The sequence below is a fragment of the Drosophila hydei genome, unplaced genomic scaffold, assembly GCF_003285905.1.
Source record: "Drosophila hydei strain 15085-1641.00,03,60 unplaced genomic scaffold, DhydRS2 tig00008144-arrow-arrow-pilon, whole genome shotgun sequence".
Classification (NCBI taxonomy): Eukaryota; Metazoa; Arthropoda; class Insecta; order Diptera; family Drosophilidae; genus Drosophila; species Drosophila hydei.
The window spans coordinates 694,959-721,999 of NW_022045849.1; the positions used below are offsets into that span (position 1 = coordinate 694,959).

The 27,041-nt window shown below is 39.5% G+C and overlaps 11 protein-coding genes across 14 annotated transcripts; 6 read left to right on the forward strand and 5 right to left on the reverse strand.

Moving 5' to 3' along the window:
- Positions 1 to 546: 546 nt before the first annotated feature.
- On the forward strand, positions 547 to 4,915 carry LOC111596418 (4-hydroxybutyrate coenzyme A transferase). The gene is made up of 5 exons (XM_023310629.2): positions 547 to 947; positions 3,244 to 3,636; positions 3,712 to 4,116; positions 4,177 to 4,443; positions 4,507 to 4,915. Exons 1-5 carry the CDS (start codon positions 767 to 769, stop codon positions 4,692 to 4,694), a joined length of 1,434 nt encoding a protein of 477 aa, XP_023166397.2. The 5' UTR covers positions 547 to 766; the 3' UTR covers positions 4,695 to 4,915.
- Positions 4,916 to 5,286: 371 nt separating this feature from the next.
- LOC111596416 (nucleoplasmin-like protein) lies at positions 5,287 to 11,350 on the reverse strand. Its single transcript, XM_023310628.2, has 3 exons — positions 11,236 to 11,350; positions 10,841 to 10,980; positions 5,287 to 6,025 (listed from the first exon to the last, which is right to left on the reverse strand). The coding sequence occupies exons 1-3, from the start codon at positions 11,255 to 11,257 to the stop codon at positions 5,726 to 5,728; spliced, it is 462 nt and encodes a 153-aa protein (XP_023166396.1). The 5' UTR covers positions 11,258 to 11,350; the 3' UTR covers positions 5,287 to 5,725.
- LOC111596415 (sodium-independent sulfate anion transporter) lies at positions 6,048 to 10,451 on the forward strand. Its single transcript, XM_023310627.2, has 8 exons — positions 6,048 to 6,689; positions 7,800 to 8,099; positions 8,395 to 8,735; positions 8,799 to 9,111; positions 9,183 to 9,485; positions 9,562 to 9,707; positions 9,773 to 9,943; positions 10,008 to 10,451. The coding sequence occupies exons 1-8, from the start codon at positions 6,674 to 6,676 to the stop codon at positions 10,236 to 10,238; spliced, it is 1,821 nt and encodes a 606-aa protein (XP_023166395.2). The 5' UTR covers positions 6,048 to 6,673; the 3' UTR covers positions 10,239 to 10,451.
- A 260-nt stretch (positions 11,351 to 11,610) lies between the features above and the next one.
- Positions 11,611 to 12,684, forward strand: LOC111596414 (nucleoplasmin-like protein). The gene is made up of 4 exons (XM_023310626.2): positions 11,611 to 11,751; positions 11,885 to 12,030; positions 12,150 to 12,317; positions 12,382 to 12,684. Exons 1-4 carry the CDS (start codon positions 11,730 to 11,732, stop codon positions 12,514 to 12,516), a joined length of 471 nt encoding a protein of 156 aa, XP_023166394.1. The 5' UTR covers positions 11,611 to 11,729; the 3' UTR covers positions 12,517 to 12,684.
- Positions 12,685 to 12,936: 252 nt separating this feature from the next.
- Positions 12,937 to 16,546, reverse strand: LOC111596420 (ADAM 17-like protease). Of its 2 annotated transcripts, XM_023310631.2 has the most exons (10): positions 16,448 to 16,546; positions 16,143 to 16,382; positions 15,667 to 16,085; positions 15,374 to 15,568; positions 15,094 to 15,232; positions 14,349 to 14,584; positions 13,720 to 14,283; positions 13,432 to 13,537; positions 13,194 to 13,356; positions 12,937 to 13,127 (listed from the first exon to the last, which is right to left on the reverse strand). In XM_023310631.2, exons 1-10 carry the CDS (start codon positions 16,524 to 16,526, stop codon positions 13,085 to 13,087), a joined length of 2,184 nt encoding a protein of 727 aa, XP_023166399.2. In that variant the 5' UTR covers positions 16,527 to 16,546; the 3' UTR covers positions 12,937 to 13,084. The 2 variants fall into 2 exon arrangements, with proteins under 2 accessions (XP_023166399.2, XP_030081653.1); XM_030225793.1 differs by lacking the exons at positions 12,937 to 13,127; positions 13,194 to 13,356; positions 13,432 to 13,537; positions 13,720 to 14,283; positions 15,094 to 15,232 and having other exon boundaries at positions 14,462 to 14,584.
- LOC111596426 lies at positions 16,531 to 17,269 on the reverse strand. Of its 3 annotated transcripts, none has more exons than XM_023310639.2 (3): positions 16,891 to 17,268; positions 16,674 to 16,832; positions 16,531 to 16,616 (listed from the first exon to the last, which is right to left on the reverse strand). In XM_023310639.2, exons 1-2 carry the CDS (start codon positions 17,199 to 17,201, stop codon positions 16,697 to 16,699), a joined length of 447 nt encoding a protein of 148 aa, XP_023166407.1. In that variant the 5' UTR covers positions 17,202 to 17,268; the 3' UTR covers positions 16,531 to 16,616; positions 16,674 to 16,696. The 3 variants fall into 3 exon arrangements, with proteins under 3 accessions (XP_023166407.1, XP_023166408.1, XP_023166406.1); XM_023310640.2 differs by having other exon boundaries at positions 16,532 to 16,610; positions 16,891 to 17,269; XM_023310638.2 differs by having other exon boundaries at positions 16,571 to 16,832; positions 16,891 to 17,269.
- On the forward strand, positions 16,775 to 20,624 carry LOC111596425 (coiled-coil domain-containing protein 12). Its single transcript, XM_023310637.2, has 3 exons — positions 16,775 to 16,847; positions 19,923 to 20,142; positions 20,211 to 20,624. Exons 2-3 carry the CDS (start codon positions 20,006 to 20,008, stop codon positions 20,560 to 20,562), a joined length of 489 nt encoding a protein of 162 aa, XP_023166405.1. The 5' UTR covers positions 16,775 to 16,847; positions 19,923 to 20,005; the 3' UTR covers positions 20,563 to 20,624.
- On the reverse strand, positions 17,341 to 19,520 carry LOC111596422. Its single transcript, XM_023310634.2, has 2 exons — positions 19,260 to 19,520; positions 17,341 to 19,159 (listed from the first exon to the last, which is right to left on the reverse strand). Exon 2 carries the CDS (start codon positions 18,951 to 18,953, stop codon positions 17,613 to 17,615), a length of 1,341 nt encoding a protein of 446 aa, XP_023166402.1. The 5' UTR covers positions 18,954 to 19,159; positions 19,260 to 19,520; the 3' UTR covers positions 17,341 to 17,612.
- On the reverse strand, positions 20,621 to 22,355 carry LOC111596421 (spindle assembly abnormal protein 6 homolog). The gene is made up of 4 exons (XM_023310633.2): positions 22,109 to 22,355; positions 21,193 to 22,038; positions 20,806 to 21,139; positions 20,621 to 20,736 (listed from the first exon to the last, which is right to left on the reverse strand). The coding sequence occupies exons 1-4, from the start codon at positions 22,283 to 22,285 to the stop codon at positions 20,669 to 20,671; spliced, it is 1,425 nt and encodes a 474-aa protein (XP_023166401.1). The 5' UTR covers positions 22,286 to 22,355; the 3' UTR covers positions 20,621 to 20,668.
- A 42-nt stretch (positions 22,356 to 22,397) lies between these two features.
- Positions 22,398 to 24,187, forward strand: LOC111596424 (RNA-binding protein cabeza). The gene is made up of 5 exons (XM_023310636.2): positions 22,398 to 22,490; positions 22,564 to 22,864; positions 22,918 to 23,446; positions 23,506 to 23,751; positions 23,816 to 24,187. The coding sequence occupies exons 1-5, from the start codon at positions 22,485 to 22,487 to the stop codon at positions 23,853 to 23,855; spliced, it is 1,122 nt and encodes a 373-aa protein (XP_023166404.2). The 5' UTR covers positions 22,398 to 22,484; the 3' UTR covers positions 23,856 to 24,187.
- Positions 24,188 to 24,335: 148 nt separating this feature from the next.
- Positions 24,336 to 26,862, forward strand: LOC111596423 (prostatic acid phosphatase). The gene is made up of 7 exons (XM_023310635.2): positions 24,336 to 24,540; positions 24,608 to 24,794; positions 24,853 to 24,951; positions 25,012 to 25,251; positions 25,318 to 25,767; positions 25,898 to 26,156; positions 26,551 to 26,862. The coding sequence occupies exons 2-7, from the start codon at positions 24,651 to 24,653 to the stop codon at positions 26,658 to 26,660; spliced, it is 1,302 nt and encodes a 433-aa protein (XP_023166403.2). The 5' UTR covers positions 24,336 to 24,540; positions 24,608 to 24,650; the 3' UTR covers positions 26,661 to 26,862.
- Positions 26,863 to 27,041: the final 179 nt, after the last annotated feature.

A 27,041-nucleotide genomic window follows, 5' to 3' on the forward strand; every position in this document is an offset into this window, starting at 1 on the left:
AAAAGTAATTTTATAATAAAATGTTTCTTTATTTACTTAATATATTTATGTTTAGTAAAATAAACAAAATTTGCAAAATAAAAAAAATTTTCAAGAATAATTCAGATTTGCTGACTTTTTTTTAATTTATTTGTTGAAGCAAGCCATTTTTAATTTAAAAAGTAATCTATTAGTTTAATTATTAATTTTATTATTTTTCAATGCAAGCTTAAAATATTGTTAAATATTAAGTTTGAAATGAATGAAAATAGCAAATGGGAAATAACAAACAACAAACAACTTTACCAAGCACAATTAACACCGAATTAGATTCACATTGAAAGTTTTCAAGTTATTTTGACATTTTGAATTTTAGCGCTCTGTGCAACAAATGTCACTCACTTTATAGTGTTGTACAACGTTAAAAATTGACTTACACATATTGTTAAGCAGATTATCAAAAATAGTAATAAAAATAGGAACACAATGCATGTTTGCATTTAATTTTCTTTAACATTTTTGTTTTAAAAATGTAAATATTTTATACTATTATAAAAGACTAAATTAAAATTGCAACCCAGTTCAGGAAATATTTTGAATAGTCCACTGTCTAAAAGCTTTTGCGATGAGGTAAAGCTTGCGCTTAGTTGGAAACGCACCGCTGGAGCGGCAAGACACAATAAGAATCATTCTAGGCGTGCAGTAAAACTCAAAATTGCAATCACAACTTTAAGGAAAAAACTGCAATATCTACCGCTAGTTTGTTTGTAATTAAATTCTCGCAATCATGAGCAAGCAACTTACTCGAAATGTTCGCCAATTGAAGACGCTGCTGCCAGTGGCAACGGCTAACGCAGCAGGAGGCACGCACAACAATTACTTCACCTATGTGAATGAACTGTCTCATCCGCTGCCACGCGAACCGCCAATTGTGTCGGCCGAGGAAGCTGTTGCCTGCATCAAGTCTGGTAAGTAAGCTCCGCTGTAATACGGAAAAGTCTGCTGCCGCTTGAAATGCCCAATTTTCGCCCATTCTATGAGCTAGCATAGCGGAATGCTAAAACGACTGGGTTATGTAATGTGCCAGCAACTACCGTGATTGCTGTTTTCCTCCCCCCATAGGCAAACTGGCCCGAGTTGACAGCTCAGAAAAACAGAATGAAAATGCGAACAGCCAAAGTTTACAGCAAAATGAAGGGCCACGGGGGTTGTCACTAGCGCATGCAAATTTTGTTATAAAATATGTGTGTATGGATGTATGTGTGTTTGTTTGTGTGGCGTTTGTAAATCTAAACTATTTACATATTTATTTGTGTGCATGCGTGCGTGTTTAGGTACACAAACAAATCAAGTAGCCAATTACAGGGTGCTCTGTAGCAGGCGCCATATAGAAATCAATTGACCGTGATTAGTCCTACGATTAGACAATGAACATATCAGTAATTTATGACCAACCCCCACGTATGCCGAATACACTTTTCTAATCTATACATAATGTATGCATAATTCCACTCTAGATCAGCAGATAGAAATATCAGTTGTTTTTTCTTTCGTTCTTAGAAAACAGTGTTGAACACTATTGAATAGTGTCTTGTACTTTGTACTCTGCCCAGCTGTTCAGCTTTGTACGAGAAAAGCTCAACTTAGAGACGCACACATACACATAGGCAGGCACACATGTACACATACATAAACATATACATAACACAGTTGCGCGTCTGGTCTGCCTGTTTACAGCTGTGCTGATAAGAACGAAATTAATAACTATATAAACTGAGACTGCTTTAATGAACACATGCATGTCGGACATTATGCAACAACATCAGAATTTGCTGCTGTGCGGCATTCGCATTCGCATTAGCATTTTATTGGCTGCTTCCATGTGGGCGGTGCCATAGCTTTGATAACATACAGTTCCCAATACGAAATAAATTGCTAAATTGTTGATTCTAATTTGGCTTTGATTGAATTAATTCCAATCGACAAGTTGCGCAAGAGCCAAAAGCACAACATTTCTCCCTATCTTTAAAACCTTTATCAATCCTAATGAAACTAGTTATTCAAGCTAGCCACGCCCACCACCAAGATGTACAGTTTATTTACGTTTTAAGTCGAAGTTGTATAGTTCGCACTCGGACTGACTTTTCTTCTTCTTTCATTTGCGATCTAACGCTGGTTAGCACTGGCGTTCTAAATTTAGATCAATTTGCAAAACACGCGCAGAACTAAATCAACTACGTCATAACGTTTGGAAAAGTTTCTCTTTTTGTTGTTTTTATTTTTTTTTTAAATTCATTTTTGTTTTTTGTTACGCGGCATCGTTCGGTTCGATAACATTTTAAGGCAGGTACGCAGCTGTTACGTATGCGATTGCATGACATGCGTACAGGGCTTATTCGATAAGCTTGATTAGGAGGAACATAAACAACTTATTAAATGTAAATAGTGTTTGTTAATCTTATCAAGTAATTGTAGTTTATCTAAATGCATATTTGAATAGATTTATATACACAGTACACACACACTGTCATTTTTGCTTGCATATAATATCAAAAACAAGGAAGTGCAGCTTCTTGACAGAATTTTGCATCGGTAGGGCGCCATATAAATAGAAATTTGGCATGCCTACAGCTATACATACATATGTAAATGTAAATATATATCATATGTGTGTATCTGTGCATATACTGTAAGTTCGCTGATCGTTTGGACGATTAGCAAGGCCAACTAGACGTATCAAGTACAGTGCGCACTCTTTAAACTTGACAACTAAAAATGTAGTTTCCTAGACCATATGATTGAGGCTGTACCTGGTTCATCAATCATTCAATCAGCGAACATTTATTGAAATATAACTGAATAAAGTCAATCAGTAAATTCTAAAAAATATAGCTACTAGCAGAGTAATCAGTCAATCAGCATCAATCGACCATACATTACTAAGTTATTGTATCAAATTAAAGTAGTTTATGATGTATCCACTGCGGATGGTAGTCCATCAATCAGGAATTCAATCAATCATATTTATGAATTTTATAGTTTTTAGGTGATCAATCAGGATAATCAATCAGAGCATGAATCCCTCGAGGCGTCAATCAATGAGGTTATCAATCAATCATAAATACGAGTCAAGTTTCGACTTTTATCAATCAGAGTATCAGGGTATCAATCACACAGGGCATCAATCACATTTATGAAAGACTGTCATCAATCAATGCCAATGTATTCTAATCAATCTCCACTTGAACGTACTTTGTTTCACAGGTGACACAGTCTTCGCGCAGGGAGCTGCCGCCACGCCTGTGACATTGCTTAACACCATGTCACTGTATGGCAAGTGCAACAAATTGAAGGACGTAACGGTCTGTCATATGCACACGGAAGGCCCAGCCGAGTACTGCAAGCCGGAGTATGAGGGCATCTTTCGTTCAAACTCCTTCTTCATGGGCGGCAATGTGCGCAAGGCCGTTGCCGAGGGACGTGGAGATAATATGCATATCTTTTTGCATGAAATTCCTCAGCTCTTCAGCAAGAAAATAGTTCAGCCCGATGTGGCCTTCATACACGTGTCGCCGCCAGATAATCACGGCTTCTGTTCGCTGGGCACCAGCGTCGATTGCGTTCGTACAGCGTTGCAGCATTCCAAGAAGATTGTTGGTAAGGAAATTAGTTATTATATATCTATAGATATATATATATATATATATTATATCTTTACCTGTATGCTTGCAGCTCAAATCAATCCCAACATGCCGCGCACCTTCGGCGATAGTATCATACACAAGTCGCACTTCGATTTCGCCATTGAGGTAAACGATAAACTACCTCAGCATGGCACCGGCAAGCTTTCGGATGTGGAGCAAAAGATTGGCCAATTGATAGCTGAGAATTTGGTGAAGGATGGAGCCACACTTCAGATGGGCATTGGCAACATTCCGGATGCCGTACTAAACGCCTTGCACAATCACAAAGATCTGGGCATACACTCGGAGATGTTCGCCAATGGTGTCGTAGAACTGGTCAAAAAAGGTTGCGTGACCAACAGCAAAAAGACTATGCACAAGGGACGCATTGTCGGCTCTTTCCTAATTGGTGATCAGCCCCTCTACGACTTTGTCAACAATAATCCTTTCATCGGTAGAGTACTCAACTCATGTTAGTGATATAGACTCCATAATGTGCTGTGACCCTTTGCAGAAATGTTGGCTATTGACTATGTGAACAACACGAGTGTTGTCAAGCTCCAGCCCCGCATGACGGCTATCAACAGCTGTATTGAGGTGGATTTGACTGGCCAGGTGTGCTCGGACTCAATTGGTACGCGTTTCTATTCTGGCTTCGGTGGCCAAGTGGACTTCATACGCGGGGCAGCTGAGGCCGTTGATGGCCAGGGCGTGCCAATCATAGCCATGCCATCGACCACCAACAAAGGAGAGAGCAAGATTGTGCCTTTGCTTAAGCCAGGTAAAGCCAGCTGCGAAACCAACAGATTCCTTTGCTAATTCCTTTTTCTCCATAATCCTCTAGGAGCTGGTGTTGTCACCTCCCGTGCTCATGTTCATTACTTGGTCACTGAACATGGCATTGCCTCCTTGTTTGGCAAGAATGTGCGCCAGCGCATGTACGAACTGATTAATGTCGCCGATCCCAAGCACCGCGAGTCGCTCGAGAAGTCAGCCTTCGAGCGGATCAAGGCGATGCCCTGTGCCAACTAAGCACCACAGCATCACTGACGGCAACAGCGACTGCACCGCCTAATCCTATCTAAAGATATTTTGAAATTAGAATGGCTCAGAACATTTTCTTAAAAGCATACCCGCAGCGGTTTCCTTTTTTAGAAATGTTTTGAAACTATTTTTACATCCAGAACTTTACCCCTATATAGCTAAGAAATTCTACAAAGTGAAATCATTAAAGGCAATGTTAACTCCCTAAATTGTAAGCCTACTTATTTTATTTAACGCTGTTAAGGGCAAATAGTTTATATATATTAGTTAACTCGGAAAACTCGAAGACTATTTGTAACAAGATGTGGGATCGAAGACTATATCTAAAAGTCTGATCCAATATCTCATTCCGTAGATTTGAAATTTATCTTCACTAAAATTTCGATTTGTAAGGAATAAGCACAACTGTTACATAAAATGGACGCTAGGTGGCGCATTTTCATGCACACATGCCAAATGGCTGGACACTCCTTAGAAACTTGCAATTTCAATTTAGAACAATTAGTACGTAAAGTGGACGTTAGGTGGCGCTCTAGCTTTAACCAAATAGTTAAGAATGTCTTAGTTACGTTTTTTATAAGTTTGTGTTTATTTTTTGTTGTTGATGTATAAAAATTGAGTACAGCTTTAAGAGTTCAGCTTGAATTGAAGTTATTTTTGTTTTGTAAAGTACTTATATACAAATATGTGCTTCAAATAGGGTTCACTATTCGCTGGTGTTCACTGTTCACTGTTTACTGTTTACATAACTTGGCTTATTGCATAGGTGTTAGTCGTCTGTATACATCATCAGTAATCATAGTACTTTAGTAAGTGAATTGAATGTTGTTGCTGATTTTAAGAATCTCAGAGAAAGGAACTAAATAGTAGGTTGTAATATATATGTTGCAAGTTTTACATATCGTATGTTATGTTATGTTATGTATTGTAATTGTATTGTTTATAGGGCCTAAAACACTTTTAAAATCTACAGATTTAGCTTAGAGACATCTTTCTTCCTCTTCTTCAACGCTTGGCATTTACTTCTTCTTCGGGGTCTTGGCATTTTTGCCATCAGCATTCGGCTCGATTTTGGCACGTTTCTTTGGATGCTCAATCTCGTCGTCTTCGCCATCATCCTCATCATCCTCCTCCTCCATATCAACAACCTCAACATCATCCTTGATATTCTGGCCGTGTATATAGACGGGTCCACTGCCCTTAATCAGCTTAAACGTCACCTTGGATTCGTAGAACTCAACATCGGGATTGACTGCGCGTGTCTCGCCAGCCTTCAATACAGCAATGGGAATCTGTACAGAATCCTTCATTGTGGTCACCTGTAGCGACAGATGGGCAAAGAGATTAAATTAGTTAAAATTAAAAATGGTGTAAAAAAGTAGGAATTGATTTCTTTTTCGAAAAAAGCTCCAGGAGTCGGTTCCGTTCGACTGCAACGTTTCAACTTATAGAATTTAATTTGTATTAATAATGATATATTCACGAGTGTCGCAAGACTGCAGTGGCAGGGTGTTTGAACTTCGGTACTAGGATCGATAAGGCTTCTGACCTGTCAATCAAAGTCGAGCTGCTCCCTCCTCCTGCCCAGCTCTGTGTGAAATATCAACTTGCTGTCATATATATTATGTATAGCCGGCGTTAACTGATTTCAATCGGTTGGAGCAAACATTGAGATAACCAAAAGGTAAAAAAAAAAAAGAAAAGAAAAGATACAAATCGTAGGCGTAACCACAATAGACCTATATACGGGAACAATGCTACCTAGGCGGGCATTCGTCGCTCTGCACTGGCAGAAACAACATCGCATAGCAATTCCATACAATCTTCCACTTAAGAAGGCGAATCGGAAAGCACGTGCTTTATTTCAAACAACTTGTCGAAAAGTTTCTAATAAAAAATTCACTTAGTGTTAAGTGCTTGTCGAGAGAAACGAGTAAAGTTTAAAAAAGGTGCAAATATACGCAGACATGTGCGACTATGACGGTACGTTGCAATATTGATAAGTGAGCCATAGAAACTGAATTGAAGCCAACGCTACATGAGACAGCTTTCCGAGAAAACGGGTGGAAATGCGAATTTATAATACAAATATAATGCAAGAAATCCAAATATCAATTAATAATGTACTTCTAATATAAATATCAATGAGAAACTCTTCAAATTTGTGAAATTACCAGAGAAAACTTAGATATCCAGGAAGTGAAAGTGAAAGCATAGTTAAAAATATTTTTTTTAGCAACTTTATAACTTATACATCTGATCTATCCAGAAATTGAAGGAAATTTAACCTAAGAAAAGATTTATGTGTTTGATTTGAAGAGTGAAGGTATCCAGAAAGAGGAGTACTTAGTATCTTTGCAAGCCTATGAAGAAGCTGTGTAGTAAATTTAGTAAATTAGCCTAAGAAAATATGAGAGTTATATCCAAATGATTAAAAAACTGATATTGATTTTTCACCTATTTATCGAACACTTTCAAGGAAACTTGACAGATTTAAAGTTTTAGCCTTTCAGTAAGCTCATTAAGTAGGCAGAGAAATACGTTTTTAATCTAAAAGAATCTTCATCAAATGGATGTTTTCTATCTGGAACAAATACTTCAAACCTAAGTTTGATAATATTAATTGAAAGGAAAAAGAAACTCTCAATAAAAATTACATTACTGTCATATATAATAGTCAAGTAATTCTCATAGATAATGAGATCATAAAGATCCCATGGAAAGTTAAAAAAATAATACTCATTTCCTCAAATATTGATAACGCCCCCAACATGGAAGGCGTGAGTTATCTAAATCGTTAAGACCCTAAATAACATCTATAATGTGTCAATGGAATTTTACTAATATTTCGTATCGAATGTTATTGATATACGACGAATCTCAATCAAGACTTGAGAATCTTTAATTTGTGTCAGGTAAAACTGAACCGAACATTTTGTGGCCCACTTCAAATCGATTAAAGTGAATTCACTAAATAATATTAAAACATTGTCAACTAGATAAGAAAGCGAGCGGCGCGAAATCATTTGCGGCTTTTAATCAAAATTCAAGTACTACTCCCTCATTACCCGCTCTCCCTGCTTGTCTATCCAGATGAACTCTATCACGAGCACCTGCCCAACGTTTGCAGCACCTTGCGCGAGAAGTCCAAGAGCTGCTGCAGCATAAATGCGATTAAGCGCAAGCTGCCTATTTGCACTTGGTTGCCTGAATACACCTGGAAAATCCTTCTAGTTGATTTCGTGGCGGGTATGACCGTTGGCCTCACGGCAGTGACGCAGGCAATTGCCTATGGCGCCGTCGCCGGATTACCTCCGGTCTATGGTCTATACTCGTCATTTATGGGCTGCTTCCTCTACATAATCTTTGGCAGCTGCAAGGACGTTACAGTGGGTGAGTAAGATAATTTAACTAGACTAAAGATAAAAGAGTCAGGCATTACCGACTATATGATACTGCATAAAAGAGTTCAACTGATATGTCAAAGGCTCAATAGACACAGTGTAATCTTAATACTTATTAAGCGAGATGGGTACATGTTCCACATTTCTAGTATGACGAACATTGCCCAGAGCTAATATACTCTCTTATCACTAAAGGAGCATGTATACAAACAGACAGACCGACACTACACTGGTGTAAACAGGTTTTATTAGGCTAATCTTTGGTTATTTTAACTTATCGACAGGTCCCACAGCCATAATATCTATGATGACCTATCCACACGTAGATGGTAATCCAGACTATGCCGTCCTAATATGCTTTCTAACGGGCTGCATTGTTTTGTTGCTGGGTTTTTTGAATCTCGGCGTATTGGTGCGTTTCATTTCGGCGCCTGTGATAGCGGGATTCACTTTGGCAGCTGCCTTAACTGTGGGCAGCGGTCAGATCAACAATCTCTTTGGTATACAAAGCAAATCGAATGAGTTTCTCAAATCATGGATTAACTTCTTTGGTCACATACAAGAGACGCGGCTCAATGATGCGCTCCTCGGTTGCTGTACACTGGTTTTGCTGCTGTTAATGAGAGTAAGTGCGGGATTACTCACTGATCATCGTTAACAATATTAATTTATATTTATATACAAACAGAAACTCAAGGATCTTAAGTCTTGCGGTTGTCGTTCACTGCTCAAGTATTTATCGCTCTGTCGCAACGTTTTAGCCGTCATCATTGGCATTCTGCTCTGCTATCTGTTGAGCCGAGACAGTGAAGAGATGCCGTTCCGCATAAGCGAGCAAATATCGCCGGGCTTGCCACCCTTTCGTGCACCGCCATTTCAAACCGTAGATGAAGAGGGTCAAATAGTTAGCTTCAGCCAGATGATCTCCAACTTAGGAAGTGCCGTGGGTACAATACCCTTTCTCTGCATTTTGGAGCTTATCTCAATAGCCAAAGCATTCTGTGCGTAAGAGCATCATCTTTGATATATTGTTTATATTTATAAATTATATTTACTATTATTGTATTTGCAGCTAAGGGCAAGATTGTGGATGCATCACAGGAGATGATTGCATTGGGCTTTTGCAATTTATTCAGCAGTTTCTTCTCATCGATGCCCATAACTGGATCATTTGCCCGTTCGGCAATCAACAATTCGAGCGGTGTCAAAACTCCATTGGGCGGCGCTTTTACGGGTATTCTAATAATCTTGACACTCGCCTTTCTAACCCATGTCTTTGCCTACATACCCAAAGCTACACTGGCAGCCATCATCATCTCAGCCATGTTATTTATGGTCGAGTACGACACAATAGCTGAGATTTGGCGTGCGAAAAGTGAGTAGATAGGGCGTTATGAGATCAAAGCAAGTTTATAACTAAATCCCTAACTCTCGTCTTTATCTACCCACAGAACGCGATATGGTGCCTTTTCTGTTTACCGTGGTGTGCTGTTTGTTCTGGTCACTGGAGTACGGCATGTTGGTGGGCGTCCTAATCAATGCGCTCTTCATACTGGGCAAAAGTATGACGCCACACTTTCAGCTTGAAACACAAAAGGTACGGTTAAAAAGGTCAAAGCCATGTGAATAACAATTTCAATTTGTTACCAATTTGCCCAACAGCATAATGGCCTCGAACTATGCGTGGCAGAGTTAAAGGGCAACGTGGATTACACGGCGGCTGAATCATTAAAGATAACAACAGTAGCATTCGTGACGGAGCAGATGACAAGTGTTTCATTGGTGATCATTAAAGGCCCAGAGATCGGCTCCATTGATGCAACTGTTGCGCTGGCAAGTAGATCAACTTATACAACTTATCATATTATTAAACCATTATTTAAATTGTACTATACAGAATTTATTATCTTTGCGTGATGACCTGCAGCAGCTGCAGTGCGAGCTTATCTGTTGGAATTGGAATATTGCAGCGGCAGGCGTTGTTTGCCGGCTGCAAAGGAAGGCGCGCAACATGTTCAGATTCACCAAAAGCTTCGCCGAGCTATTAGAAATTATAGACAATGGAAGCAGCAAGAGGGACAGCAACAACTGCCACAATGACAGCAGTCAAGTTGATCAAATTTCATGACGCTTAAGTCAATAATGAAATGTGTTTTGTTTTGTACAGTTACATTAGGCGAATTATAAGTAGTCGCACCAAAAGTACCCTGTACATTGGTTAGTGGCACTACATTTACTTCCCAACAAATCTTAAAGTTTCTTGGATGTGTTTTAAAACACTATTTATAAATAGTTTAAGTATACATAAATAGATATACAGAAGAACTATATACCCTTTCAATAGTTGGTTTTTCTTTTAATTTTATACTTAAAATTTGTGAGCTAAGCTTTTATAAAATATAATAAAATATTTTTTCATATCTACATAACGACTTATATTCAGGTACACTTTATTAGAGGGTATAAAAAGCTTGAGCGTACGCAAAAGCAGACTTTTGGGCATTTGTGACGTCACGGCTATGCAAACAACGACAATCAGACAAAGGGCGCGTATTGCAGATACAGACAAAATTACCCTTTGCCCACAGCAAAATGTTGCGCGTGCTTGGAGAATTTAAACCGGTCCATGCCCCAAACACAATAAGAGATTCGCACACGCACATATTCAGGCAGACACACAAACACACACGCACACACATACTCATATTTGATTTGCACTGGCGCACTTACCTCAACCACGTTGAATTCATTATCCTTCGCCTCAGCGCCCAGCAGAATCTGCTTGATAACCAGCTTCTGACCGCGTGCATAGTCCTCATCGGCGACAACGTCCCAGGTGACGCTGTTGTTTTCCGCGCTTAGGGTGACACCTAATAAAATTATACGTATTACTCGTGGATTTACAACTACTTAAACGTTTAACCACACAGATAGTTCATATTCTTGTGTATGCATACAATATACACACATCCATGCACGAATGAACATACACATACACACTCACATACATCCGCAACCTTGAATAAAAATGCCGGCAGCCGGCAACGCAGCCGAGCACAGTGCAAATAATCCAATTGCAGCCGCTTACACAATACGCGAAAGACACGTCAATAAATGATATTTACCATAGAATGATTCCTCAGCCATTTCAATTATTTGATATAGTTTAAAATCTAAACTTCAAGCGCCGAGCACGTGTTGAGCAAAAACTTTTGCAAAATGGTAGCTACCAACTAGGGATGCAGAGTACGTTAGCGATGTGCTGGCTATGCATGTATGGCGTTACCAGATCTACCGACATTGACCACGAAATAAAATCGTAGTTATTTATTCATTTGTTATTTTATACAATGCGAAAGTTCTTAAACCTAAGCTCGGATATGTATCTAATAACTCATAATCGTATAAGTTACAAATTTTAAAATTTCTTTGTATATGCAGTATAAGCAGCATAAGCTATCGGCGGTTTAATATATCGCTTTCATCGATGAATGCCAGGCATCACTCCAGCCGCGTTTGACTCTTCAGCTATCGCCATTGCACGGGGCACGTGTGAAAAGTAGAAGTTTTCATAAACTTTTTAATTGGACTGTACAAGAACTTGTCTACGAGCATACAAATGGAGTCCGAATCTTTCTACGGTGAGGAATCAACCATAATTTTTTGAAGTCTACCAACGGCAGAGCCTAATACAATAGTTCGCCTACACAGCACTACCGGCAGACTACATACATATGTAAATGTATGTATTATTAACGGCTACTATTATTTCAGGTGTTACGCTGAGTGAAAAGGAGCCAATTGCACAGTTCGATGTGCCGGAAATTCCGGAGGAGTACATCGTTCACTCACACAAGCTGATCATCAAACAGATATCCCTGGGACCTGAGGCGAAGTCCGGCGAATTCAATGTCGTTCAGGTATGGAAAAACACTGACCAACACTTTGAAAGATTTCTGTCTGGCCAAAAGGGGGCAGAGAGGCAGTGAGAGGTTGTGCTTTAATATCGCATAACACAAATTTACTCGCACATTTGCAGGCGGAAACAAACGTGAACGATGACGGTGAAAAGAAGACAGTCAAAATTCCCATTGCCGTTTTAAAGGTCGGAGAAACTCGAAGCTTGAGACCAAATGTTGAATTCCCCAATGGATCCGTCACATTTAAGCTTGTCCAAGGCACGGGGCCGGTCTATGTGTGCGGCAAGGTAATTGTTAACTGTTAAACTCTTATTTAAATTATTCCAAAAATAATTTACAATTCTTCTCCAGGCGGAAATGAACTTGGGCGAATATGACGATGGTCAAATGTACGAGGAGTATTCGGATGATGAAGATGACAGCGAATTGGAGCCTGAGGATGAGTGCTCTCCACAGACAAATGGCAAGAGCAATAAAAAGAAGTAATACAAAGTAAAAAGAAACTAAGCTAATCTAAAACTATATAAAAGAAATGAAAAAAAAAACAATCATAATTCTTAACAGAATTCAGTAAAACTCTCTGAAACAAAAAAAAACATATTTTGGTAAAGTATGAATAAACAAAAACCAATCCAAAACAAATCGTAATGAATTAATTTTTCATTAATTGTAATACATATAGTCTACATACAATATGTTTTTTAAAGTTTTTCATATTATTTAATACGAAATTGAATTGATTATGTATATCTTTTTGAAACAAAAAAAAAAAAACATATTTTGCTAAAGTATGAATAAACAAAAAACAATCCAAAAACAAATCAAAATTAATTAATTATTCATTAATATACAGACAATATGTTTTTTGAAGTTTTTCTTAATTCGAATTTGTATTGATTTTTATCGAGGTTTTTATCTTTTTGTATTGGTCTATATTATTGGGAATTTTATTCATATTCTTTAAATGTTATACTTAATATATATAAATAATTGTGGCAGTTTTGAGAAGAATGCTCACGGAAGATAAAACAATTGTCCGCCACCATATTTTATGTTAATTACAAGCACGTGCCACTGAGATTTTTTGTCGTGGTACGCTGCAAATGCATGAGGAATCATAAAAATAAGTATGGATTATATATAGAAAATATGGTTCATCCTACCGTATATGTATAATGCGACGTCTATCGTCGCTGGGATGTATGAGATCTAATTTGTGGCTCCATTCGATTTGTTTCATTTCGTGACGCAGCTTCTTACGATCAAAATATGAAATGGCGCAACTGACGGGTATCCAGAAGACAGCTGTAACCATAACAACAGCCACTGCAAAATATCGCAAATATATATATATTATATATACGTGAACAAATGGTATGGGCCTTAATAACATTTACTTACTGACTATGTTGTCTTTGAGAAAGCGTAACGTTTTAGCAACGTTTATCTCCTCAATAATATCCCAAAAGCGTTCAACCACGTCTTGAATGGTCTTCTCGCAGACACCCTGGAATTAGATATACATATATATTAATTTCAAGATAAGAAGATGATAGGGGGAAGTGCGAGCTATCTGTATAGCTATTTCAAACTGTGCTATCGCTTCGATATAACCATTCGGGCTTGGCAACAGAGTCAAATCAACCAGAAGCTTGACTTCGTATACAATACGGAATAGTTTTTTTTTACCTTATTGCAAAAGCCAGTTATGCAGGGCGTGCCGTCGGGCAATACATCGGGTGGCTCAACTGGAAAGCATGTTTCATTTATGCTCATGCGACAGCACCGTTTGCATGCATCCACAATGATATCGCACATGCAGCTCTGTAAGCCCTGCGTCTCACAGTACGGCACACATTTGCCGTTGCGACATTGGCCGCGCTCTTGGCAAATTGTGCCGTCTGCCATGGCTGGAGATTTGGGGCATTCGGCATGGGAGCCGGTGCAGCGTGCCTCCTGCTCACAGGTGGCATATTGAGCTTCACGACATTTCATGGCCGCTGGCATGAATTGGCAATTCTGACAGCACGGCGAATTCTTGTCGCTGCACATGGCGCCTTGATTACGACGCAGCTTGCAGTTCTTGTCGCAGCACGAGTCGTTATCCTCGGTGCCCAGCAATCCGGCATCGCATTGCTCATCGCCCTCGACGCGTAAATTGCCACAAAATGATTCCTCCGGCTCGGAGAAACAGCGTCCAGACTTCGCCTGCAGAACTTTGCGTATGGAACGGAGCGAACAGGGTGAAAATTTCTACAAAAACAAACCATTATTATATATACAAATATGATTCACATAAATCACATCTAGTCACTTGCCTTGTTATTCACATCGTAACCGCTGACGGAGTAAGTGTACATTAAAAAACTGCCCCCCTGTGAGGCACTGGGCGAACACTCGGGTATATCGGGATCATGCTCCGAGCCCCAGTTGTGTCCAAATTCATGAGCAGTTACCAGATCAGCCTCGCGCGTTATTACTCGCTGGCCATAATGGTTACGTGAGCTACTGAGACCCGAGTTCAGATAGAGTGTATAACCATTCTTGAAGTATTCTTGGAATAGTTATTAAGAAAATTACATTAATTAGTATAAAATCTTATAAAATTTATAAGCTAAAGTAAATCATGTAAAAGTAAATCAAGCGAATAATACTATAGTCGAGTGCACCCGACTATGATCTACCCTGCGCAGAGCGAATTTAAAAGATATTCTGCATAAGATATTGAATCATAGAATATATATTGACAAATAATATGGTTAAGCATACCAAATCTTAATTTCCGATAGATCTATATGGATATATCTAAAGCCAGAAGCTAAGATCTCTAGCCAATGTAGTCTTAAAACCTTAATTAGCAGACAGACATGTGAACCGAATTAATATCATATAACTCTATATAACTATCAAGATCAATGTCGCTAGCTAAAATGCTCTGCAAAGGATTTCAGATTTCAAAAGAAAGACGCAAGAAACACAAGGAAACAAATAAAGGGGGCTCAGCGAAATGATAATGATAAAAACATTATTTTGCACATATAAAGATCGGATATTGTTTGCAACCTGGTGTACAGATGCCACCCACAGAATTGCGGCGTGGTGAACCGACGTAAGCCAAGCCTAAAATGCCGCCTTCGAATTTGAGATCGGTAAAGAGATGAGCTAAACAAAAGTCTTTATGGCTGTATTCCCGTGAGAAGACCTACATAAAGCACCATCAAAATTTCAGATAAGCAAGAGATGAGAGATGAAAGAGAGTTAGCAGTAGAACGATATATACAAGTTTTAGCTATACAAACAAGTTACAAAATAGTCGACTGGGCGAATGACAGTTCACATTTACCTCCAGCAAATTGCGTACGTCCCATTTCTCGCGTATCATATTGTAGTGAGCTTCTCCGCCACGCAAACGCGTTGGCTCCGAATGTACGACGATTTTCTTGATCACAAACCCCATACCTTTGAAACCTTCCTGATCGGAACGATCCTGCCATACAGTATCGTTATATATTTTGTGCACACGATCGATAAGGCTTATCTGAAAGCAAGAATCAATGCAATTAATTTATTATAAGACATGGCGGAAACAAGGGGATGTCGACGGCCAAATTGCCCAGAACTGCGAATGTCACTTACTAGGTAATTAATAGTTGTCTTTGTATTGCCACCACCCATCTCTTGAAAAAAACGATAGTCCGCCACTAGCAACAGGGGACACCTCGTCTTAGTAGGCGTGTATTCGTATTGATCGGATTGACGTTTCTCACGCGCGTTCAATTCGTTATCCTTGGCCTCGAGCTCGAGGCCCTCTTTGATATAGCCACAGGTTTTGGGCACCTGATCACCCGGTTCAGCATGATTGAATTTAACATCGGAAGATTTGTAGGCGACCATTGTATGCTTTTTGGCTGTGGGCAAGTGTCGCCAGGAAGGCTCTATGTGGTAGGTTTCTTGGGGCAGTTCTATGGACATGGTCAATGTGCCATCTTCAATATGTGCGCGTACTGACGATTCCAATTCGCCAAATACGCGACCCGTATAAAAGTTGTCATGATCTAGAATTGAAATCGCTTTAAGTTTTCTGATATCTGGAAGCTGCATAATAAGCTTACCCAAGTGCACAACAGTCTCATTGCCATCGGCATCCACGGCATAGGCACGAAATTTACTGTGCAGCACATCGCGATGTGGATGTAAAATCACGCGAAAGTTTTTCCCAAGTGTTTTAAACTCCAGCTCTTTAATAGTGTTATATGGATTGCTGCTCTGTTTAACACCCCTCTTGACAATCCGATGAACAATGTCATCTTTGTGGAAAACTTCGTAGTGGCGCAGTGTCCGTTTCAGGGCAACTGTGATTAAAACAACTCGTTATTTAAATGAAAATCAATACAGTTATATTCATTGCGATACATGCCACTGTTTTCGACCAAAAGGCATGCGAATATTACACAAAATATGATTGAAGCACAACAATTAATGCATTTTGTAAACATTTTTCGTCTCAATTGATCGAACAGTGTTGTTAAATACTTGTATTTTTAATATGGCAGGGTTGCACATTTGCCGATGACTCCGGTCTGTATCTGTTCGATAGCTCATTTTAGCGATAACTATAAATGCGATAACCGCTAAGCGCTTACATTAAATAATTTGAGTTTCACTACTAAGCAGTATGTTTGGCTTTTTCCGATCTGGAGCCACCATAATTACGTGGATCAACTGTGACGGGTATGGGCGCTAATTTAAAGTCGACACCATAAAATTGACCATTAAGAGATTTTCGTCTTGGCTTTGGCTGACTGAAAAACATATAGGTGAGTAGTCTTCTCATTAATTGAAAAAGTTAAAAATAAGTACCTGTTTATATTTGAATTAAATAAAGATACAGTGACAAAGTGTTCGGGAACGTTGTCAAGAAATTTGATGTATCGGTTACGCATATACTTATTTTGGCGTACAGATAAAATTGGCTTTAAGTGGTCCAAGTGATATTTAAACATCGGCAATATCACCCAATTTTTGTCCGGTATATTAAGAAAATCACGCGGACTAAGTGTCTTTTCGACATCTTTTTCTTTATCCTTCGGCTTAAATTCGGCAGCTATTTCCTCAATATCAAATCGAGCTGGAAAATTTGTAAACGGTTCGCAGATTGGATTAGTAATCATTTTTACCCAAAATTTGTAGAAAAAATATTTTTTACTTAAACTTGCTCTGTTGCCTACTTAGTGTCAATAGTTGAAAAATGTATAGTAATTCGGATTCTACTAAATGTTATATTTGGCTTATTTAATCAAATTGTTGTTGTGAAATTATGTCAATTTACAGGTTAACACATAAGCTTTACAATTGTATTTACTGGGGTTGGACACTTAATTTAAATTGTTGCTAAAAACGTTGATAATATTTCCATATGATAATTGAGAGTTCAATTTTATTTCATTTCTGCTCTGCAACTCCGCCATATTCATCTTAAATATGGCCGTCAATTGTATTTCTGCAATTTCGCCTCAAATATGGCCGTCGATTTCATTTAACAGCGACTTCCGCCATATTCGCCTCAAAAATGGCTGACAATTTTATTTTTGTAACTCTGCCATATTCGCCTCAAATATGGCTGTATTTATTTTGTGCTTGAGTGCGATTAAGACCTCCCTGTTGCTAATGGCACGCATCTCATTGGCCACATATTCGCCGTACGTGGCGAATTCATCCCGTTGCAGGGAATTAGCCGCAGCTAATTGCGGCGGAGGTATTGGTGAGCTGGCTGGCTTTGGGGGTGACAGCGAAGTGGCATTCACTATGGCATTGACACGTGGCAGACGCAGTGTGCCACCCGTTAGCCCGGAACTGGAGGTTGTGGTCAACACATTGCTACCATTGCCACTGCCATTGACGTTCTGGGATGCCGTTTGCAGCGTGGATGCGGAGAGAATTGTGGTGCTGTGCGTGCCATTGGGATCGAAATAGAGCCGTTTGGGTGGCGGCGGCGGGTGGAGCTGATGCTGTGCCTGCTGCTCCTCGAAATAGCCATTCTCCTGATTAGACGTATCGCGCCGTTGTATCTTAATGATACGCGTGGGCATCAATTGCACCGAGGAGCTTGTGCCTCCGCCACTGGCATTCGCTGTCGACGATGTCGATTGGTAGTGTAGCTCGCCACTTTCGTTAGCCTGAAAACTAACCGATTCCACAGCATTTGCAGAGTGATGCAACTCCATCAAGGACTGTTGTTGATGGTGATGCGGATGTGGATGTGGATGTGTATGGGGAAGGGAATGGGTATGCTGTTGCTGCTGGTGTGTGTGCGTCTCAACTGCCTCGCTCTCGTCTTCATTGATGTGCACATACGTGCCACTAAGCTCTTTGTTAAGCTTGGGTTTCGTATCAACATCCTCCTCCACACCGGGCTCTTCGTCTTCAGTATCCTCTATATCTTTGGTCGTCTCTTCGATCAACTTCTCCAGCTCCTGTGCTCGACTGCTCGCGTGTGATTTTCGCGGCGTTATTATATACTCCTCGTTCATATTGTTACCTTCCGCGGCGCCAGCAGCGTTCACTTCGCCCAATATATATTTTTGTACTGTTGCGTCTTCTTTGTCTTTGGAGCGACCTTTTGTGGAGCGACACGCAAATGGAGAGCTAAGAAAGACGAGATTCTTAAAGCCAAACCACTTTGAATTATACGGTTCCTTGCGTTTCATGCGATTTATTTCTCGGTGATATTGCGTGCGCAGTGTATGAAACTTTTTCTCCAGCTCCGGTATGGGTATATTACCGCCGAGAACGTCACTAACTTCATTTAATAGACGCTGTTTGACATCCTTCTTGCGATACTCGTCGCATGTCATGTCCCACAGTCCGCGTCGCTGTCGGTACTCGCTGATCAGCACCAATGTCTTCTCTCTGGTCCACTCCATTTTTAGATACAGCTATAGCTGGCTAAAGAGCCGGGCCACGGGCAACGGGTAACGGGTAAGAAGGCGGCTGTATAAACGATGTCACAGTCACAGAACAATGAGTTCTACGAGGCGCTCGATGTATATATATATGTGTATATATTTATGTGTGTGTGTTGATGCCGCTGCAGTTAGTTGTTGATCGCGGCGACGGTGGCTGCAGCTCCCTTTAATCGAAAACAAAATTGAAATTAGCACACGCTCGGCATGTCGGTTGTAAAGTATATAAAAATAGTTTTTAATAGCCACCAAAGCGTTTTCCTTTACCTGCAGCAACGGGCGCTCGCTAGCAGCAGCACCAGCAAATTTTGTGTTACTCCAAAAACCAATTGCAACAACAGCTGCTACATTATAATATATCTTAGTTTGTGTATTTATTTGATGAATAGCTAGCTCATTGATAACAGTAAAAGAGTTACAGAGTGTTAACCAGCAAATGCAACCCGTGTTTGTTTTTATTTATTCTTCAAGTAAAAAATTTGCGTTGTTTTTATTCTCCCCTCACACTTATACCTGGAAAACGGGAACTGCCAACTTGTAATGTTTGTGTATCTAATTGAGTATTCGCACGCATATCGATAATATATATCGGCTAGAATTATAACATATTTTTGTGAAATAGTACAATTTCTGTGTAATTGCTAATGTATTTTAATATATTTTGCTTTTTTTTATTCTGTTTGCATACTTAAATGTGGGAAAAAGTGTATCAACATATTTAGGTTTGAATTTGTTTTCATACAGATAATATGACTATCGAATGGCCTTTGATTATTCATTAGTTATTCATTATAATTATGAGGGATCATATAATTTATTTGTTTTGACACAATTTAATCAATTTATTACAAATATTTAAGGTTATTATTTATTATATATGTATTAAAGGAAACAAAAATTTGTATTCTTCATATATGTGAATATCGATAGTCAATTACGATTTGACTCGTTACATCGAAATAACATTAGAAGCATTGAACAAGAAGCCGCATATTGTTTTCAATATTTTAATAATGGCTAACGATGATGAAAACAATTTGGGCAAACTGACAGAGGAATCTTTGAGGCGAAAGGAGCGCTTGCAAAAGCTACGTGAACAAGCGCTATCCAAGACTACGGACGCTAAAGAGGGTGCTGAAAAATTGCCAAGGTAAGATTAGTAAGATAAGTACGATTTCCCTTTGTTTACATGAGAATAACATTGATTTGTTGTTTCAGGCCAGTGTTTCGCAGCTATAAGCCACATAATGAAACCACAGAGGGCGAAGTACTACCACAAGAACCTACTGGTGATATTGAAACCGCTATACAGTCGCAGCTTAATTTGCTGCAGCAGCCAATGGTTATCGATGAAATAGACATCACGAATCTGGCTCCACGCAAGCCCGACTGGGATCTAAAGCGAGACGTAAGCAAAAAGTTGGAGCGACTGGAGCGGCGCACACAGAAAGCCATTGCGGAACTTATACGCGATAGGCTGAAAATGAACCAGTTCGAGGACATCAGCCAGGCTGTAAATGTGGCCACGGCGCAAGTGCAAGCAGAAAAAAATACGGATGAAGATTTTTGAATTGATCAAGATAATTATGTTTAATTAAAGCAAGGCTAAAAACAATTAACTAACAATCATCATGTTTATACAATACTTAAAATTAACTAATTTAATATAAGTTGGCCTATTTGCGATTAGCTCTGCGGCTAGAGTTTTCTTTACCGGCTAAATGTTCCTTGAGCGTGAGGATTTCTAAAGGATATATTATACATGTATTGATAAATAATTTTGGTAAATTTGTATGGTAATAATGCATCTTACGATTCGTGTACTTCTCCTCAAGGGCCTGGGCAAAGTGTCGCATGGATTGCAGCTGCTGTGGAATTTCCTCGCGCAGCTGCTGTATAGTTAAGTGTGTCTGCCTCAACTCCTCTTCACGCATACTCAACAGCTTCTCCTTCTCATTGATTGCCTTTTCCTGTTGTAGCGCCACCTCGGTGCGCCATGAAATTGTCTTCTTCTGGCTGAGGAGCTCTTGCGACTGCTTGAGGATGATTTGATTCGCTTTAGCTATTTCATCGGAAGCCATTTCCAGCGCTTGACGCTTTGTATGCAAAATCTTCTTCTCAGCCTCCAGCTCAGCCGCAATATTAGCCTGTTCATGACATGCAATGAGTACAGATTTATATCAGAATAGATGTTATGTACCTTCTCCTTGTTTCCCTTTTGTATGTGTTCCTGTAGCTCGAGTGTGTGCTGTTTTATGTCTTCTATTTTGTATTCTAACTTCCGCTCTTGCTTCTTAGCTCCTGCTAATTCGGTATGAAGTTTTTCGTGTTGCTCTTTCAACGTGCAAATACGCGATTTACAGCAGGTGAGCTCCTCGTTTAAGCTCTGATTGCGCTTCTCGACTTGCTCTAGCATTGTCTTCAGTTCTCCCTTCTCTAACGTCCCTCGTTCCAACTGAGTCTGCAGTCCAGCTATCGAACGTCGGCTGCGTTCCAAATCATTGTTGCGCTGCTCGTTCAGCTTCTCCAGTTTGAGCTGCATTTCTTTCAGCTCCGCGGAATGCTTTTCACTCAGTTGACGTGTATTCTCCGCTAAAGCCTCACGCAGTTTGATGTTATCGGAGTTTAGCTGATCTATATGGGCATTCTGTGCATTTAATTCCATTTGTAGTTGCTGCGTGTTTTGCTCCACCAAAAAGAGCTTCTTATGCGTAGCATCTAGCGTTGCATTAATGTAAAAGAGTACCGTGTTCAGCGGAGCAGAACGGCAGGGCAAACACAAATGAATAAGATTCTTGAAAGCGCGAATTTCTACGAACTGGAGAAGGTAGTCATGAGTCTGTTGATCGGCGATAGTTTCTCTAGCGGATAGGCACAGCTCTAGTTTGCCGGCCTGACAGTCTTGCAGCATGCGCACTACGTTTTCCATAAATCCAGCGAATGTGACATTTAACGACTGATCCTGTTTTAGTTCTTGAAAGGATGCGCTGTCCACAGTGGTGATGTACATGCGTCGCTGGTCGCATTTCTCGGCCAAACGTAATTGCTGCAAGTGCAAGTACATTAACAGAATGCATATTTACAATTAGAGTTCGTTTGCTGTAGGCGTGGCTTACGATTAACTCTTTGAAATCCACTTTTTCGGCGTACAGTAAACAAGCTTTTTTGGCGCGCATTAAATCCCTGTCGGCACAAAAGGTAACCAGCATTTCCACGCTAGGCATTATGTGTACGACGTTCTTTTTGTTGTCCATATTGGCAAAATATGTTTCTTCATTACTTGGCGCCCACATTCTTAAAAAAAATAATTCTCAAAAAAAAGAGTAAACAAATAAAACTGTATTCGATTAATGGCTATCGATATTTTGATATTAACTGAGTTTGTTTTCATCGCATCAGCATTAATCGTTTTAATCGCTCACACGGTATAAGAAATAAAAGCATAAAATAGAGTACACGCGAAAAAAAACACGCAGATAAGTAGCATCCTATATGGCTGTAAGTACTATAAATATGATGTTACCAAGTTATTGACCAATACTTACTAAGTTTCTTTGCCAACTCTGTTCAGACCGCGAAAGTCTTTGTGGGCAGCCTGCCGCCAGGCTGCAAGCCCGAGGAGCTGCGACATTTGTTCACAAATTATGGCGTGGTAGTTGAGTGCGATATTATGAACCGTTGTGGATTTGTGCACTTAGAGACCATTGAAATGGCCGAAGCAGCCATAGCAGCTCTCAACGGCGTTGAATTCAAAGGGCAGGCCATAGTTGTCGAGCCGGGCAGACCCAAAGACCGACGTGGTGGCGGTGCTGGAGGTGGTGGTGGTGGTGGTGGAGCAGGCAGCGGTGCCGGCAATCGCAGACCGATGCAAGGTAAAGCGAGTCATACACATTAACCGATAACACTGATTGAAATGTACTTCCAGGACGTGGAGGTAGCACTTTCAATCGTGGCAGCCATACGGCTGGCAATAATTTTCGATCATCTGGTGGTAATCGGTCATCCAGTTCAAATGGTAGTCAATTCGGACCAATACGAAATGAGGGGCAGTTTAGACAGCAGCGCAATGCACCCTATAGCAAGGGCTTGCCACAGCATAACCAAAATTTTGATGGCCCAACGCAGCCATTTAAAAACAAATTTAGCCAAGGCATGACTCACAATGATTACTATGCAAATAGTTCCGTTGGGGCTGGAGCTGGTGGAAGTCACAGGAGTGGTGGATCATCAAGTCATAATATTGGACAAGATCGTCGGGGCTTTGCACTGCCCGCTGTCGACCATCATCATCATCATCCACAGCAGCAGCAGCAGCATCATCATCATCATAATCATCAAGTCCCTTTTGCCTCAAAGCAAAGTCGCTTTGGCAACAGTCCGATGGTGCCCAGTGGAGGCAATGCCGAAGCTGGTGGCATGTATCAGCGCAACCGTAACAATTCTGTCATGAACAGGTGGGTGGCATGATGCCTACACACTGGTTTAATTAAACTAATTTTTGTAATTATTGCAGTGGCAGCACGCAAGGCGGCGGTCGCGTTGGATTCAATGCAAATCGTGGCGGTTTCGGTGGCCGTGGTAGTGGCTTCAATGGTCGGCGCGGCGGTGCCAGCAGTAGCAGTAGTGGCAGCAGCAGCATGTCACAACATTTTAACAAACACGGACCAGCAAACAACAGTCACCATAGCCACAATCGCAATGCAGCGAATGCATATCATTCAGATTTTCCGCCCTTGGGTGTGCCAGGCAATCGAAATCGGTATGCAATAATATATTAGAAATATCGATACATATATCGCGATAACATTTATTACCTTACGCAGTTTTAATGGACCAAATATGAGCGGCAATAGAAGATTCTGAAGTTAAAATCATTCTCCCCCTGTATGTGACTTTTAAACAATGACCCCATGTAATCTAAGTGGACGCTAACATAATAGCCGAATTTTGTTTTCCAATAACTACGCTCGTGCAACATCTTAAGTTAAGACATAAAGTGTGAAAGAAGATATTTTTTATTTTAATAACAAGAACGCGTTATCCGTAAGACCGAACCAATCAATCAGTATATTTGTTAATTGTAATCATTAAGTGTGCAAAACAATATTTAATTATTTTAGCAATGTGCAAATAGTGTGACATGTTCTTCCCAAATGGCCGACGACTTACGATATTATCAATACAAATATCAAACTATAAAAACAGTTTTCAATAAATATAAAATATTACTTGGTTTTCATTTTATATTGTAAGCCAAAGAACAGTTTACAGTAATCGAAACTTCTGCTAAAATTGCTTGCTCAAAACTTTTGAATTCGCCAAATGAGTTTGCTTTCATTTTAAAATATTAACTGCCGGAAAAATACTAGATTATATGTTTTGTAATATTTCGGTCACTCTGTTCACAAATCATCGATAGCTCTGCTCAAAATAATCGTTCAAATCATCGGGAATCGGGCAAAAATGGAAATTGCTTAAAACACATTCACATTCGCTTTCGCATTCGCATTTAGTTGAACTGATGATAAGCAACGTGTTTGTGTCCAAAGTAAGCAATTGGACGGATAACGCAGCATAACAAAGTATTTTTATCTAACTAACATTTTGTTGCTCAGCGCGTCAGCACAGACTAACAAGCCTGCACATACCTACGCACACATGCAAGCAGTGTTGATGATGAGGAAAGACTCATGTTATTGTCTCAAGGCATTCGTCTTATTGGTAATTTCCATATGGTGTTTGGAGGTCGGCAGTACAGATGTACAAACCAGCTTACCTGGCCAACTAAAGTTTGCACATGTGGTAAGTCGATGGAAGTTTTTTGTGCCATATGTTTTTAATAAAATGTATCACAATGCAGATTTACAGACATGGCGACCGAATGCCTGTTGACCCGTATCCCACAGATCCATGGAACGATAGGAAATACTGGCCTACAGGCTGGGGGCAGTTGACTAATGTGAGTAGTTAAACGGCTGTGATTTATTTATTGAAAACTGTTTTTCTTTTCGTCTGATAGCGCGGAAAGCTGCAACATTATGAGTTAGGCAAATGGCTGAGGAAAAGGTATAGCTCATTGCTGGATACGAAGTACGACAACGAACAGATTTATGTGCAGTCCACAGATGTGGAACGAACACTAATGAGTGCGGAGTCTAATTTAGCTGGCTTATACGAACCCGTTGGCGACGATGTCTGGAATGCCCAAATCAAATGGCAACCCATTCCTGTGCATACAGTGCCCGAGAAGGAGGATGCGGTAAAGCTTAGCCAATACTATAATGAAATACTATTATATTTAATGTATTATAATATGCCTTTACAGATTGTAGCTGCCAAGGCGCCATGTCCAGCTTTTGAGTACTATTTGGAAAATTTTATGAATTCTGAAAAGTATCGATCTCTCTTGGCGCGCTACAAAAATTTGTTTGACTATTTGTCGAATAATAGCGGTCGGGCTGTTCAAACATTTATAGATGCACAATATCTTAACAATACCCTGTTCATTGAGACATTGTACAATAGGACTTTGCCGGTGTGGGCGCAAAAGGTTTATGGTAGTCCCGACCTCACTTTTATCTCGAATTTCGCCTTCTCGATCAATACGCATACACGAAAGCTGGCGCGCCTTAAAACCGGACCTCTGCTTAAGGATGTACTTAATCGTTTCGAGATCAAGCATAAGAAACAATTGAAACCGGATCGGAATGTGTTCATATATAGTGCACATGATACGACAGTTGCCAACTTGTTGAATACCCTCAAACTATTCCAGGTATGCGTAGATACAACTATATTCATATACAATAAGTTCTTGTACACTCGGTTCGAAGTGCAGGATGTATACTAGTCGAGCGTACTTCCATTCTTATGCGTTCTTACTAATCTATCCATTTTCATAACAGTTTCACAGTCCTCCCTACACGGCATGCATTTTGTTGGAACTGCGCGTGGATGACAAGGATACTCCATTCGTTTCGGTTTTCTATAAGAACACAACAGCAGAACCGTTGCCGATGAATATTCCCGGTTGTGGCATATCTTGTCCTTTGGCAAAAATGTTTGAATTATATGAAGAAGTTTTGCCCGAGAATTGGGTTGATGAATGCAAACGATCGACTCTGACTATGACGTATGAGGAGGCTAATCTCGGCGCTGCAACAGGCAAGTTTTCTGAACAAAGATATCCTACATTCGATACTCCAGATAATCCCGTTCATATATTTCAATATTAATTCATAATAATAAATTCAGCTTATTTTTTTCCTATCCTTCTATTTTTTTTGTTTCCTCGTTTTCCATTTTATTTCCCATTATTAATTTTATATCCCAGTATATGTTTTAATTTTCTTTTATCACTATTCTGCTATTGCTCAGTTACTTATTTTAGTTTATATTCCCATTATTTTTTTTATTTCCCAATATTCTTTTGCCAACTCTTAATTTTATTTCTCAATTAAATTTACTTTTTGAAAAATGCAATAATTCCTATTATAGTTCCCGGTTATTTCTCGTTAATTCTTTCAAATATAATAAGTATTTTTGTTTATTTATGCAGGCATTCTTATAGGAATCATTGCTATCCTACTCCTCGCCAGCTACGGACTGATGATATATTACCGTCGCAGAGACTACAAGATGCACAATTCATATGCCCAAATGGCGTAGATGAGATCTTCGAAAAAAGACTTTGTTAAAGCACAGGATTAAGATCGAGTATTGCTCAGAGATAGGAATACAAACAAAATTGATTTGAGCACTTTTGATTTGAACTCACTAATGAATATATAGTTCTCGTATATTTAAACATGAGTACGATACCGTAATCAATCGATAATTACGATATTAGTTCTTAGCAACAATTGAAAATATAAATTGTTGAAACATTTAGTTTATAAGCTCATATGATCTTGTTGTTTCTTTTGTTAAACGATGAAAAACAAAGACTGTGAATAGTTACCCTGAAGTTTCTTACACATTTACATGTGAACTTATTATATATATCATATACTATACAAATATGTATTTGCATTTACGAGTATAGTCATT